Source organism: Artemia franciscana, chromosome 8 (genome assembly GCF_032884065.1).
Source record: "Artemia franciscana chromosome 8, ASM3288406v1, whole genome shotgun sequence".
NCBI lineage: Eukaryota > Metazoa > Arthropoda > Branchiopoda > Anostraca > Artemiidae > Artemia > Artemia franciscana.
Genome location: NC_088870.1, coordinates 24052774 through 24068984, shown reverse-complemented (window position 1 = coordinate 24068984; position 16211 = coordinate 24052774). Strand labels below are relative to the sequence as shown.

The following is a 16211-nucleotide window of genomic DNA, read 5'->3' as shown; positions in this document are numbered from 1 at the left end:
TTTTAATTGATATATATATCTGTAATTCAATTAAAAATCATTATAATCAAATTACAGTTCCTTGACAAAAAAAATGGCTATGAATAATTAAATCAGGTCTCTATACATATTTGCAAATGCAATTAGTAAACAAGGGCCAAAAATATAAATATTTCCTTTTTTCCAGCCCATAGACAAGCATTTGTTTTATGTACAAATAGTAGGCTATATATTTATTCTTGTCAGCATTATGGATATCTTACAGAGAAAACAAAAACATAGATGGTAAAATTCTAGACAGGCTTATTTCACTATCTGGGAAAGGGGTCAGGTTGGGAAAATCAAAATTTCAGGGATGGACCTACAGACCAAAGTATGTCCCAAGAAGGTATGCTAAAGTGCCTACCTCCACTCCTTCTAAAGGGCAATAACCCCTGATGACCTTTAAAAATCCCTGTGTTATATAAATGAAACCTTGCAAAATAAATTGTCTGCTTAGATAAGATACCTAGTAGTCAGCCATTTAATCCACTGTTTAATAGAAAGATCATTGTAAAATGTCTATCATACCACCTTGAAATTGGATTGTTTTACCATTGGATGTATCAAAATATTTTTAAGAAGTATTTGAATATTTAAACCATACAGTCAGCCTTGATGCAAGACAAGTGCTGTGAAACAGAATAACTGTATTAATATAAACTAGGGTGGGGAGCTGACTTTTGTCTAAATTCAAAGACCAGATGTTTTCCAATATTATAACTGGTCTAGTCCTAATTGTTAGCCAATCATAACTACCTAACCCTATAAACATAGGGTTGAATATTAGGTGCCTTTTGTCTATGTATAGGAAAGATTTTAATCAGAACATATGACAGAGATTAGGTAATGGCTGAGTACTGGGAGTCTCACCAAATGAAGTACAAGAAAACTGTTTTCAGCTTCACAACTTTGCTCAATCCCAATTTAAAGGGTTTTGAAGATCTTCAAATGCATTTCCTATATTTAGAAGAAAAAAGTCATTGATATGGCTTAAAATTCCACACATATAACAGGAATTACTTTTTCCAAATCTAAATAAGAGAAAAAGAAACTGAAAATTCAGGTAAAATGTTTGTTTTGTCAAAATTCCAATAGATATAGACTTGTCAAGTAGGCAAATTTCTAAAGGTAAATGTATCACAGTTCATATCACTGACTTAGTAACAAAGTGAACATACCACTTGATGCTTTTTTTATGCTGTTTACAAATATAATAATTGCTTCTATTGAAAATGGAAATTTATGCACGTTTTGACCTAACCTAACTATAAATAATTTTGGCACAGAGAAAATGTAGTAATATTTTTTCAAAAATGACCAATAACCCATACTTTAACTGAGAATTTGTCATTTTTAAGACCTTAAAAAGTGCTTAAGTTTAAATTTGTAATGGAAACAATTATTATATTTGTAAAGAGCATAAAAAAAGGAATTGAGTGGCATGTTCACTTTATTAGTAAGTCAATAATATGAACTGTGATGTGTTTGGTAAATTTATCACAGTTCATATTACTGACTCACCAATAAGGTGAACATAACACTTTGTACCTTTTATTGTGCTCCTTATGAATATAATAATTGCTTCTATTGCAAATTCAAATTTAAGCACTTTTTGACCTAGCCTAACCCAACCTAACTATAAGTAATTTTGGTATTGAGAAAATGTAATATTATTTTGTTGAAAACAACTGAGAAAACATAATATCATTTTCTCAAAAATGACTGATAACTCATACTTTAATTGAAAATTTTTCATTTTTAAGAGCTGAAAAAGTGCTTAAATTTTAATTTGTGATAGAAGCAATTATATGCCTATATTTGTAAAGAGCATAAAAAAATGCATCAAGTGGCATGTTCACTTTATTGGTAAGTCAATAAAATGAACTTTCATAGGTTTGGTAAATGTATCACAGTTCATATTATTGACTCACCAATAAAGTGACTATACCACTTGATGCCTTTTATTGTGATATTTATGAATATAATAATTGCTTCTATTGCAAATTCAAATTTAAGCACTTTTTGACCAAACCTATCCCAACCTAACTATAAATAATTTTAATACTGAGAAAACATAGCATTATTTTGTCAAAAACAACCAAGAAAATACCACTGAGAAAACAGTATTATTTTCTCAAAAATGACTGATAATTCATACTTTAATTGAAAATTTGTCATTTTTAAGAGCTCAACAAGCGCTTAAATTTGAATTTGTGGTAGAGGCAATTACTATATTTGTAAAGAGCATAAAAAAGGCATCAAGTGGTATGTTCACTTTATTTTTAAGTCAATAATATGAACTGTGATACATTACCATATGTCTACCTTTCTAAGACTTAGAAATCAGGAAAGAGTTAACATAGAAGCTTGGAAATACCTTCCTGAAGTAGGCTAGGCTATGTTTTTGGCCCTGGATTCATTAGAGAAAGTCTTATTTTCCTAATCTAACCACTTTTAAAATAATAAAATGCATCTATTATAAATTTTTACTGATCAGTGTAAATTTAGTAGGCTATAGGCTAGATTTCATAAATTGGCCTAGGCTACTAGCCAAGTAATTAGCTAGGCTATAAGGCTTAAGAATTACCAAAATCACATTATTCTTCCGTTCAGTGTTCTATCCTAGTTCTTAGATATTACTATATATCAGATATATTTTTATATATTAAAATATTCAATAAATAAAAAAGATTATCCAAAATATCGTAGGCTAAACATCAAAATATTAGTATTAAAATGATTTTCGTATTAAAATGAATTTCTAAAAATTATTTAACGTTCAAATTTACTCCAACGAAATAGAATTAAACAGTTCAATCACCGAAATTTTAAGTAGCTCTCAATATTTGAAGGCGATGGTATTGTTGTTGTTGTTGTTGATTATTAACGTCTCCTCTAGAATCCAGCTTCTGTTGAGACGATCTTCCTTGTTCCACACTTTTCTCTTTGTTTCTTGATGCAGTAATCTGAAACAAACTTCATAATCTCTTTTCTCTCAGTCTTTTTTTTTTTTTTTTTTTTTTTTTTTTTTTTTTTTTTTTTTTTTTTTTTTTTTTTTTTTTTTTTTTTTTTTTTTTTTTTTTTTTTTTTTTATAAACAATGAATACAGAAATAACACACAACAAGCAAATAATTCCTTTCCACCCTCTTCAATATTTATTCCATAACACTAGAACATATAAAAAAAAAAAAAAAAAAAAAATCTTTTTTTTTTTTATAATTAAAATAATATATAATCCTAGCTAAAATCATCCATTCTGCCACTAAATTTCACAAATTTCAAAAACATCATTATCATTTCAAGTCTTATAACATCATCATTTATCCCTATCCCAAGCATAAGACTAACATTGAGACTGCCTAGCTTTTCTTTTTGGCATATAATTCTCATATCCTTTCTAAGTCTCTCATAAAAAGGACACTCAATTAGATAGTGATGTACAGTCTCATTCTGCAAATTACAAGCTTTACAAACAGGGCTATCAATTTTCCCAATCCTAAATAGTCTAGCATTAGTACTTACATGACCTGATCGAAAACGGAATAACAAATTACAATTTCTCTTTTTCAACTTACTATAAATTTTACTATCAAAGTGGTTATGTTTTTTCTGGGCTACAAGCTGACCATGGATTAAATCCTTCAAAAGTCCAAATCTTCTTTTTCTCAATCCTCCTCTGATTGCTCTCAATTCCTTATATTCATTTCCCTCTACACAGTCATGGGGTTGTGCTGCTGCTATTTTTGCATGTTTATCAGCCATTTCGTTGCCTTGTATACCTACATGTGCTGGTGTCCATACAAGCTGAATTTCATATCCATTTTGGAGCAATTGGAGAAGTGTGTTGTAACAAAAGCTGACTTCTTGGTTTTGGTTTGAAGTAAAATTTTGTAAGCTCAGTATAGCAGCTTTTGAGTCACTACAAATAGCAAATTTTTGTTCTTCTTTGTCCTTTATTGTGGCCTTTTGGATTAAATCAAGCGCTATCTCTATTGCTTCAATTTCTGCTTCAAAGACTGTTGAGTATTGTCCTAGAGATCTGGATGCCACTAAGTTCTTCTGAGGAACAAAAGCTGCAGCTCCCACTCCCTTTCCTTCTATTTTGGATCCATCAGTATATATTAGACAGAAATTTTGAAATTTTTCTGTGATAAGTTTGTTAAATTCCATTTTTGTATATAGTGGATTTCTTTCATTTTTTTGTATTTTTTCTATGGTACAGGGTATTTGCATCCAAAGCCATGGTGGGGTTTCTATGGGTTTCTTATATTGCAACATTCTAGTAATAGAGAAATTCAAGCCTTCTACTGTCATCAGTGCTTCTGCTTTCTCAAATGGGTTTAAATGTTTCCTTAGTTTATTTGGGTTCATGGTATGGAATAGCCCACGCTTGACAATATGTTTCTTGATTGGATGATTTTTATCTGATGTCCATAGTTTCTGAATATATTTAAGTAATAGTACATCTCTTCTTGTTGACAGTTTTTCTATGCCAGATTCAATTAATAAGAATGGAATTGGTGTGGTATGTTTTGCACCAAAAGCAATCCTTATAGCTGTGTTTTGTATAACTTCTAGCTTATTTAGCAGACCTTCATTTGCACTGCCATATATAGTGGCCCCATATTCAATTTTTGGTCGTATATACTTGATGTAAAATTCTCTCATTACTGCTGGGTTAGCTCCATACCTCCCCCCTGCCATCATTTTCAGAAGATTTATCTTTTTAAGGCATGATATTTTCAGATTTTCTATATGTTTGGTAAATCTCATCTTACAGTCCAGTATTATTCCTAGGGCTTTATATTCTTTTACTATTTCTATATTTTCTCCATAAAATTTCAAAACAGGTTGTCTGATATTTCTCCTTTGTGTTATTACCATGGCTTTTGCTTTGGATGGTTCAAATACTATATCTAGAGTACTTGCCCATGTTTCTATTTGGAGAAGTATTTGTTGGGCTTCTTTTTCAGCTTCCTCTACAGTATCCTGGACAGTCCATGTCTTATTGTCATCAGCAAAAATACAGCCATTGCATGCATCATCTTTAATAGGAATGTCATGTTCAGATATGTTATAATAATCAGGACCAAGGACACTTCCCTGTGGAACTCCTCTTTTAATTTGAACCTTGTTTTCTGATTTTGACTCTCCAACAAGTACAGCAACTTCTCTGCCAGACATATATTCTATTGAAAAATTCATGAGTGTGCCTTGGATGTTTGCTTTTACAAGTCCATTTAATATTTGTCGGTGGACAATGTTGTCAAATGCACCTTTAACATCTAGAAATATAAGTATCATGACTTTCCTGTTATTTAATGCATAGAGTGAATCTCTCAAAATGCTTAGAAGACTGTCAGTTGTGCTTCTCCCTTGCCGGAACCCATTTTGAATATCCTGAAGAATTTGTGTTTTTTCCACTGTGTAAACCAACCTTTTTTTGACCAGTCTTTCATAGATCTTTCCTACAACTGGCAGCAATGTTATAAATCGGTGATTTTCCACTAAATTATTTTTACCTGGTTTTGGTATCATTAAAGCTATGCCTTTTTTCCAACAATCTGGAAATCTTCCCTCTTTCCATAAAATGTTAATTATTTTTAATAGTTCTTGTCTCCATCTAGTTGGAAGATTCTTCAATAATGCTGGGTGGATTCTATCAGGCCCAGGGGCTGTTTCTGGCAATTTATTTAACACAACTTCTAGTTCTACATTTGTGAAAGGCAAATTGTATGGTTCATTACTTTTCTCCTCTGCAAGTTTTCTTGCTTTAGAAAATACTTTAGAGTGAAGGACTGTCTTTATAAATGGATCCTCTTTGCCTATGGTCTGACTTAGGTGCCTAACTCCTGCTTCAGCTTTCTTCTTGTCATCAAATATTAGCTCTCCATTAAATTGCACTGGGGTGTTTGGATTTGGAGGGTTATTTCTACTAGCCATTCTCTTTATAAATTTGTAGACTTTCCCATATGAATCTCTAAAATTTAAACTCTCTACAAACTTTGTCCATGAATCAATTCGAGCATCACTAGTGGCTCTTACAAATTTTGCTTTAGTTTAATGTAGTTCTCTGTAGATAGAATTTTTCCATAGTTGTTTGCTGCCCTATTCATTGCTTTCTTGGTATTTTCACATTCAGTATTCCACCATATAGGTTCTTTGTGGCGAGTCTTCCCTTTTTTGCTCTGTGGGATGATTTTTTCTGCTGTCTCCAGCAGAAGTTGTTGGAATTTACAAATTTTGTCCTCTATGTTTTCAAAAGAATTAAGTTCTTTCTCCAGTTCAATAGATCCCAGACTTGTTCTGTACTCTTTCCAATTAGCTTTTTTGAATATGAACCTTGGCTGGTTATCAATATTTGGGTTTTCAATTCTGCCTTCAATATCCACAATTACAGGAAAGTGGTCACTGATGAGGTCACTATTTATTTCTGAGGTGACAGCTTATGACTATATTTATGTCTTAGTTGCCATTCTACCACATGCAAAGGCTAAATCAATTGTTGAATATAAACCCCTGTGTGGATTTGCCCTAGTGGGTAACCCATATGGTGTCAAAAGAATTATTTCATCTTGTCCTTCTAGGATTTTCTCCAAGGCATTTCCACTACCATTTTTATTTCCACAACCACACCAAATATCAGAGTGGGCATTAAAATCCCCAACTATTAAAAACTCTTCTGTTGGTTTTACAGCATTTTTTACTAAATCAAAAACAGTCTCCAAATCCATATTATTTCCTTCTGGGTTATACACATTGGCTAATATCAGTGCTGGTTTTCTATATCTATAAACTCTACACAACAACACTTCTACCTTCTGATTTACTAATGATCCAAAATTTAATACCTGATGGTACACTGTCTTTTTGATGGCTGTAATCAATCCACCTCTTCTACCTTCTTCTCGATCCTTTCTAATTATGTGAAAATCTTTCATTAAACACGTATCTCTGCTTGTCAGCCATGTTTCTTGTAAACAGATAATATCAATTTCTTTATTCTTTGCAAAGTTCTCAATTAAGTCCTTTTTAACTCTTTTGACTGATTGAGTGTTGAATGATAAAATTCTCATTTAAGGGCTTATGTTGATTAGCTTTAGAATTTCACTTGATTCTAGTTTCTCATTGAATAATGTTTTCATAAGAGAGCATAACTTCTGGACCCTTTCTTGTAATTCCAAGTCCCTCAAGTCAACCACTTCTGGTGCACTTGAAATAAAAATCACTAACTTTGTTAGAATGTCTTTTTGGATTTTGTTTTGTTCATTGATCTCTATGGCCTTTTTTTTATTTAATGCATCTGCATAGGATCTATATGCTATGGAAGCCATATTGAAGCCAATATTTTTTTCTTGAGATAATCTTAAAATATTTTTATTTTGATCTCTTACTCTACACAATCCAGAAGTAGAAGAATGGTTACCCCTACAATTTACACAGCTATACTTTTGGAATTTTTCTTCTTTTAATGTTACTTTCTTAAGTTCACAGTCTTTTGACTGGTGAGGACCTGCACATCTGAGACAAACTGGCTGTGGTGCCCTGCATTGTGCCTGCATATGTCCATACTTTTGACATTTGAAGCACTGGATAATAGGCCTTTGGTATCCTTGAACTTCTCTTTTCCTACCATATAGCCATAGAGCTGAGGGCAAGAGATTATTTTCAAATGTAATACAGACTGATAGGCTATCTTCTAATTGTTTTGTTTCTCTATTAAATCTTTTCAATCTTTTTACAGATTTCACATTAGCATTGGACTCAGATTCAAGATCACTTTTAATCTCTTCTTCAGTGATTTCTTTAGGTATTCCTCTTATTACTCCTTGACATCTGGGTTTAAATTCCTCAGCTTGGACTTCTGTTTCACCTATTTTCTTAATTGTCAATGCTTTTGCTACAGCAGATTCAGTAGGAAGAAATATTGTGACTCTCTTTTTATCTTTGCTCAGTTCAAATTCAAAGTGCTCAGGTTTTAATGCTTCTTTTAGGCTTAAAGTGGTTTCTCTTTCCATAGGCAAGATTTTTGTTTCAATTTTGCTAGACAAGATTACTCTATTGTCAAATCTGTCAAGAATCTGGATTCCCTTATTTTTTGGGTGGTACTTAGGAGGAGCTGTGTAGCGACTTTTTGCAACTCTATTGTTTTCCTCAATGAGGGTTGGGGATATAGCTCTCTTGGCTCCTTTTCCCAAGTCATGAGATAAACCTAGCTTAGGGAAATTTATGATACCCTCCACTTCTTTAGGGTTTGCACTGCCTAAATTCATGGCTTCATCTGAGGGAAGAGGGGGGTAATTTTCATCAATTGAATTCAAAATTTCAAATGAATTTGATGTAGGGACTGTAGCAATGAATCTATTTTGAGAGTGTGGTGAAATATAGATTTGATGCTGACTGTATTGACTATTGTGGGGGGCTAGAGTTGTGACATATGGTGATTGTCTTGCCTGATTAAATCCTGGTGTCTGCTGTATAACCTGACCCTGGTACTGTATAGCTTGAGACATAGGTACAACTTGTGGAATAAATGTTGTGTACATGGGGGCCTGCCCCTGCTCATTATTTGGACCTACTGCATTTGGCCCCATCATCACTCCAGGAGAGTGATGTGGATCCCAATTTACCTGCATCCCAGGTAAAACACACCACTATACCCAAAAAATTAACAAAAATATCAAACCCTCATTTCAAAAATAATATACCACGCTGAGCCGTTTTCCTCAAGTCCCGCGATGGTATTCACAATCACTTTTTCATAATTTATATTTGTTGCCTCAAAATCGTACGTTTCTCACTGACGCTACCTATTTTCATCACATTTATTCTTAATCCTGGTACCTCTGGAGGTCTTTCTATTTAAAGAAAAAGCCAAAATAGTATTTTACTTGTCTTGTAGTACCTATTTCCTAGCTAACCAAAATTTTTCAATCACGTAGATCAAGTAATTTCACTCTTCATGCTCCTGCTCAACTAGTGTTTTCATATTAACCCCAAAGCTCGATTTCAACTTCCTTGAGACAAACAGTTCTGGGAAATCTGGAACACTTCATGGGACCGTTTCATATTTTGGTCAGCATCATATTCGTCTGTGTTATCAAATAATGTCTCAAGAAAAAAGTTCATTATCTGGGCGTTAGCAGAGATATTAAATGAATGTTTATTTCCTATTAAGTTATACCAGCAATATTTCTTTCTGATAAGTGTTTTAGTGTAAATACTCCTTAGGTCTGACAAACTGAAACTTCTCTAAAACTGATCAGTGTTTCTACAATAATCTGACACTGATTTGGTTAAACCAATAGAAAGCACGCAACAGTTAGTTCTCTGATAGGAGTTATAGTTTTGTTGCCATCACTCAGTTAATCCTTATTTTTCACAACTTTATTACTCTATAAGTTCTTCTGTAGATCGGATCTGCACAATAAGGTTAAATTTGGAATTAGATAACTTCAGCTGGTTTTCAAATGCCGTCATAACTAGCCTCACAGTTATACTGAAAGTACAATAATCAGCCAAAGAAAAAACAATCAACACTATTTCAAGCGTAAAATATTGACCATCTGGAGCACGGCATATTTTTTTTTTTTTTTTTTTTTTTTTTTTTTTTTTTTTTTTTTTTTTTTTTTTTTTTTTTTTTTTTTTTTTTTTTTTTTTACGTCTATGTTATTGCTTGAGATATAGCCATTCAAATGTGCACCTAATATAAAAAAAATACTTAGGAAAAAATCAAGCATAGTTCTTCTTCAACCTCTTAAAGCAGTATTTCTACAGTACTGACAGGAATATTTCGACCTCATTAAGACACAAAACTTTTACTTTATATTATATTTAATAAAAAACACTGATATTTCTTAATATCCTCTAAATAAACGAATGGTGCTTCTATCAATTTAGATCTTAATTAAATATTTAATTTAAACTGAAACATTTTGAATCGCTGACAAGAAAATGGGTCTTATCAAAATTTACCATATGAGGCTGAGATGTTCTGGGAGTTTTAATTTCGAAAGCAACAAAAAAAAGCTTTTAATATACATTTATTTCTTTTTTAAAAATTATGAGGCAGCATTATCTTAATACTTAATTTGAAATGTAAATAGAGAAGGCAAGAAAAGTCATTTTCACTCCTATGTATGAAGATTGTTAAATGATACATATAAATATCGGAAACTGATGACAATTTGAAGATTGTGCACCCACCTTAAAAAATATTTAAAAATTATATTTACAAGTTACAAATATACAAACGAAAAAAAAGTTTTGAATCTTTTACTGTTGCCCGTTCTTTGTAGAAGAAAAAAAAAGCAATGGACACTACAAAATGAAAATTCAGAGGATGGTTCTATATTGATTTCTATAATGGCAAATCCGTTTTTGTCCCAAAAGACTCATGTTTTCCTCAAAATTGCCCTGGAATGTTGGCTGACTTTCATCAAAACCTAGTATCTACATAAGAATTTGGTTTTGAGTTAGAGATAGATCAACCTAATTTTGACACGGCAAATTCAACAGTTGAGCAAGAATCTTTCAGACTGCTTGATTTTTTTTTAGAGAATTCGCTGGTTTTCGACAGCCAACACTTGGTACGGACATAATAGAATACAAAACCGAATATGAACGTCCAGCAGAAAATCAAGTGACAAAATATAGAAAAAATGGCATCCAGAAAACCTGTTGAAGAAATTACGCATCGTCTTCTTTTTCTCCCGAACCAAAAATTAAGAAAATCAATATACGAGAATTCCAAGCTTTATATTTAATTTCATTTACAAGTTTTATAGTAAAGGATAATACTTCGTTTTACTTCTGGGGACGTTTTTTTTATCCCAACCTGCTCACGGTAGGAAGTACAATGAATGGAAAAAAAAATCTAGGGGACTAACATTTTTTAGTTTTAAAACAACTCCTTAATAATGTCCAGTCATGTTTGTACCAAGGCAATTTCTCTGCAAAACATTTAGTAAATCTTCATCCGCTTTTCGGAGCGCCCATGCTTCAGAGCCATATTTGGCCATTGCCATCACTGTACATTCTAATATTTTAATCTTGGTTTGCAGGCTTATCTTCCAATTCTTCCAAACTTTTTTTAACTGTGAAAAAACACCCTGAGCCTTGGCTATTCTACTTTTAACATCCTCACTGCTCCCACCATCTTTACTAATAATGCTACCAAGGTAAGTGAAGCTGCCCACCTGATCAATTTTTTCGTTACCCAACGTCACCTTTTCATCTTCACTTATACCCAGCCTTAGTGACCTAGTTTTCTCAACATTAATGTTGAAACCTATTCTAGCACCCTGAACTCGCAAAACCTCTAAAAGTTCGTTCATTTTGCTCACACTTTCATCTACGATGCTTAAATCATCAACATAATCTAAGTCCAGGAGATTGTTTCCTCCCCATTTGATCCTGTCGTCTCCCATTGTCTTTTCTGTGCGACTTAAGACAAAGTCCATCAAAATGATCCATATAAAGGGGGATAGAACACAACCCTGCTTAACTCCTGATTTAATACAAAACCAGCTGCTAACCTCATTTTCTACCTTAACCGCAGCAGTTATTCTCGTACATAGCACTAATCACTTTGATGTATTTGTCAGGTATACCATACAAGGATAAGACCTTTGCTAAAGCTCTTCTATCAACAGAATCAAACACTTTCTTATTATCAATAAAACTGAGGACCAAAGGTGTTTGACAAATAAGGCACTTCTAAATTATACCTAAGAGTGAAAATTTGGTCGATACATCCTCTGCCTTTTCTAAAACCGCACTATTCTTCTCTTGAAACTTCTCTTAAATATTGTTCTTCTCTTAAATATTACTAAGTAATTTTCTATCTACAAAGACCTCGATAACTAAGACACCCACTCTTATCCCCTTTCTTATAGTGTGGTTTAAATTAAAGTTTTCCTAAAATTACTAGGTCCTTCTCTTAGATTAGAATATTGGAAGGTGCAGTGATGGCAGTGGTCAAACATGGCTCTGAAGCATGGGCGCTCCGAAAAGCGGATGAAGATTTAGTAAGTGTCTTTTAGAGAAATTGCCAACGAATTGTTCTTAGTACCCGTTTGACTGACCATATTTCAAACTCTAGGCTGTACGAAAAATGTGGTTCATCCCGCTTTCTAGGGCTATAATAGAAGAAAGGTTGAGGTGACTAGGCCACTTTCTGCGGATGAAGGATGACAGATTGCCCAAGGTTGTCCTTTACGGCCAACCGTCTAGGACTAAATGGAAAGCAGGTCGTCCTCGTCTAGGGGGGGGGGGAGAAGATATCATAAAGAAAGATATAAAGGAAATGGGAACTTCCTGGTAGGATGTAAAGAGGGAGGCTTTAAATAGATTGGGAAGTAAGAGGAGCGTAAGTAGCTGTGTTGGCTTTAGGCGGCTTGGTGCTGCGTTGAGTTATTAGTAGTAGTATGAAAAATACACATACGATTATGGCAGAGGATAGACGGTATGATAAAAGGTCTTATAATTTACCACCAGTAATAAGGTTTTTATAGTCGGTGCCTTTTATTTTTGATTTTACAGGGATGCTTCTAATAATGAGCCCTTTATTCAATAATATACTTAGGTAAATACTATATCATCGCTATTTTAACTAAACGTCTTTTTTAATCCTAATATTCGCCTTGAATACATTTCCTTCTAATTCATTCACAAATACCATTATTTCATAGAAAACCCTTGTCGTTGCATCGTCTTATAGACACTTAACAATTAGATCAAGCTTTATGGGTTACATTTCTGACCCATAAAGTGCTCCTGCTCGTAGTCAGCTAGATGCTCATAAAGTAGATGTTTTTTTTGGGGGTTTTTTATGGCACTTGGTATTAACCAAGTGAATTAGCAATCGCCAATTCTGTCGGTCCCGGTTTTGCTACTTTAGGCACTTCCAGGTAAGCTAGGACGATGAAATTTGGCAGGCGTATCAGGGACGGGACCAGCTTAAATTAGAAATAGTCGTTTTCCCAATTTGACCATCTGGGGGGGGGGGAGTGGGGGCCGGTTAAATCGGAAAAAATAGAAAAATTGAAGTATTTTTAACTTACGAACTGTTGATCAGATCTTAATGAAATTTGATGTTTGGAAGGATATCGTGTCTCAGAGCTGTTATTTTAAATCCCGACCAGATCTGGTGACATTGGGGGGGATATGGGAGGGGGAAACCTAAAACTTGGAAAAAACTTAGAGTGGAGGGATCGGGATGAAACTTGGTGGGAATATTAAGCACAAGTCCTAGATACATTATTGACATAACCGGAACGGATCCGCTCTCTTTGGGGTAGTTGGAGGGGGGGGGTAATTCTGAAAAATTAGAAAAAATAAGGTATTTTTAACTTACGAACGGGTGATCGGATCTCAATGAAATTTAATGTTTAGAAGGATATCATGTTTCAGAGCTCTTATTTAAAACCCGACCAGATCTGGTGACATTGGGGGGGGGGGGGAGTTGGGAGGGGGAAACTTGGTGGGGAAAATAAGCACAAGTCCTAGATACATGATTGACATAACCGGAACGGATCCACTCTCTTTGGGGTAGTTGGGGGAGGGGTTAATTCTGAAAAATTAGAAAAAAGAGGTATTTTTAACTTACGAACGGGTGATCGGATCTCAAGATAATTTGATATTTAGAAGGATATCGTGTCTCAAAGCTCTTATTTTTAATCCTGACCGGATCTGGTGACATTGGGGGAAGTTTGGGGTGGGGAACCTAAAATCATGGGAAAAGCTTAGATTGGAGGGATCGGGATGAAACTTGGTGGGAAAAATAAGAGCAAAAGTCTTACATACGTGATTTACATAATTGGAACGGATCCGCTCCATTGGGGGGGGGGGCTAATTCTGAAAAATCAGAAAAAATTACGTATTTTAAACTTACGAAGGAGTGATCGGATCTTCATGAAACTTCATATTTAGAAGGACCTCGTAACTCAGATCTCTTATTTTAAATCTCAACCGGATCAAGCGTAATTGGGTGGGGGGCAGTTGGGGGGACCGGAAATCTTAGAAAATACTTAAAGCGGTGAGATCAGGATAAAACTGGATGGGAAGAATAAAAACCAGTCTAAGATACGTGACTGACATAACCAGACCGGATCTGCTCTCTTTGGTGGAATTGGGGGGGGGGGTAATTTTGAAAATTGAGGTATTTGTAACTTACGAAAGGGTGACCAGATCTTAGTGAAATTTGATATTTAGAAGGATCTTGTGCTTTAAAGTTCTAATTTCAAATTCCTACGAGATCCTGTGATATTGGGGGGAGTTGGAGGGGAAACCGGAATTCTTGGAAAATGTGAAAATTGGGGTATTTTTATCTTACGAATAGATGATCGGATCTTAATGAAATTTGGTTTTTAGAAGGAATTCATGTCTCAAAGCTCTAATTTCAAATCCCAACCAGATCTTTTGACATTGGGGGGAGTTGGAGGGGGAAATCTTGGAAAAACACTTGGAGTGGAGGAATCGGGATGAAGCTTGGTGGATAGAATAAACACATGTCCTTGATACGTGATTGACAGAATCGTACTGGATTCGCTCTCTTTGGGGGATTTGGGGGGAGGGGTTAGTGATTTGGCGAGTTTGGTGGTTTTGGACGTGCTAGGACGATTAAAATTGATAGGCGTGTCAGGGAGCTGAACAATTTGACTTGATAAAGTCGTTTTCCCAGATTCGACCATCTGGGGCTAAAGGGAGAGGAAAAATTAAAAAAATTAGGTATTTATAACTTACGAGTGGGTGATCGGATCTTAATGAATTTTGATATTTAGAAGGACATCGTGACTCAGAGCTCTTATTTTAAATCCTGACCGGCATTAAGCCTCTTATTTTCCTTTTTAAATCAATCTATTGATTCATAGAATTTTGTTAGAGCTCATACCATATGATCTCTTGGCTATTAGCTCTTCTCGCCTCGTCACAAGTGCCATATGAGCTCTTAGCTCTTGTTTTTTAGGTGAATGGAATGATTAATTAATTTTTTCATTTCTATTTGTTGAAGCTCTTAATTCAAATGTTTTTGCAAAATCTTTTCTAATTGCTCAAAAATAAAAACGAACAGAATAACAGGTTAACTTTGAAAGTAAACAAAATGGGTAAAAAAAAAACTAACCTTTTTCAAATTATTATTATCCAAGAAAAAGCTTCAAATATGAAAAATATACTAAACATATGTCTAGCAAAAGCAATGGATAACTAAATTCCAAAAATTATGGCTAATATTTTCCTTTACAAGAAATGAAAGAAGGCATTCTCCCAAACTAACGATAGACAAACTTACTTGACTTAGGTCTCCTGCCGGCCGCTGCTCGACGTGGATTGACGTCTGCCTGCTCCATCCGCTTTGATCGAGTGCGAGCGTTTGTCCTTTACTCAGTCTGATGTTTGCCATCGCCAGGAGCTCGGACAGGTTGTCGGACCATCGCGTTTTCGGTCGGCCACGGGGCGAAGGTAAGAAGTATTTGAAATTTTTTTTATTTTGTTGACATATTCATAAACAGAGTTTAATTCAAAGTTGAATAAAACTTCGTACTATCGAATTCCTCAACATCCATTCCTAAAACTAAATGCAATTTTTACTTATAAATAATAATCAAATAATGTATCATATTTTCCTTAACTATCCGGTCGTTGGTATGTTTAATTCATTCCCATATTATTAACATCCTTTCTAGAAAATTACCCAGCATCTTTGATTATTCCTCCCTCCAACGATAATAGCTACACAAAACTATAATAATTATTCTATCTTTTATAAGGCATTATCTATTAATTAAGGTCTTAATCGACATTTTTTAATTGGACTCCTGACGACAGTGACTGTAACTTTAGATATAAACGATTGTAGACACTAGATCCAACACCATTTTTGAGGGGTTTCAGGCTACTTTTCGAAATTTCAAAATTTTATTTTTGTATACTTTTAAAATTAAGATTAATTGAAGTCATAATTACCATTCCCGAATCAGCTTCAAATGACGACTAAAAGAAAAAAAAAGATAGATATTTGCTGTTTTGCTTCTCCTACTGAAGATTCAAGTCTCTTATCCAACAAAAAGTAGATGTTAAGCTTAAAAAAAAAAAAAAAAAAAAAAAAAAAAAAAAAAAAAAAAAAAAAAAAAAAAAAAAATTCAATATGTCAATTAACACAAATAACCGTTTGTAAATTAAGATATAT

At 33.9% G+C, this 16211-nt stretch overlaps 3 protein-coding genes across 6 annotated transcripts in view; all 3 read right to left on the bottom strand.

Annotated features, from left to right (window-relative positions):
- Positions 1-8946, bottom strand: part of LOC136030177 (pantothenate kinase 1-like) — a 56179-nt gene extending 47233 nt beyond the window's left edge. The window contains exons 1-2 of one of the 4 annotated variants that reach the window (XM_065708919.1): positions 8769-8816; positions 2843-2884 (exon numbers count right to left, since the gene is read on the bottom strand). The gene's annotated coding sequence lies outside the window, so the exon portion shown is untranslated. The other 3 variants (XM_065708918.1, XM_065708921.1, XM_065708920.1) reach the window with 3 other exon arrangements.
- Positions 3260-5965, bottom strand: LOC136030641 (uncharacterized). The gene has a single exon (XM_065709711.1). It carries the CDS (start codon positions 5963-5965, stop codon positions 3260-3262), a length of 2706 nt encoding a protein of 901 aa, XP_065565783.1.
- Positions 6481-7098, bottom strand: LOC136030640 (uncharacterized). The gene has a single exon (XM_065709710.1). It carries the CDS (start codon positions 7096-7098, stop codon positions 6481-6483), a length of 618 nt encoding a protein of 205 aa, XP_065565782.1.
- Positions 8947-16211: the final 7265 nt, after the last annotated feature.

What these genes read in the sequence shown, in the direction of transcription:
- LOC136030640 (XM_065709710.1), bottom strand. Translation starts at nt 7,098, where the DNA reads ATGAGAATTTTATCATTCAACACTCAATCAGTCAAAAGAGTTAAAAAG.
- LOC136030641 (XM_065709711.1), bottom strand. Translation starts at nt 5,965, where the DNA reads ATGGCTAGTAGAAATAACCCTCCAAATCCAAACACCCCAGTGCAATTT.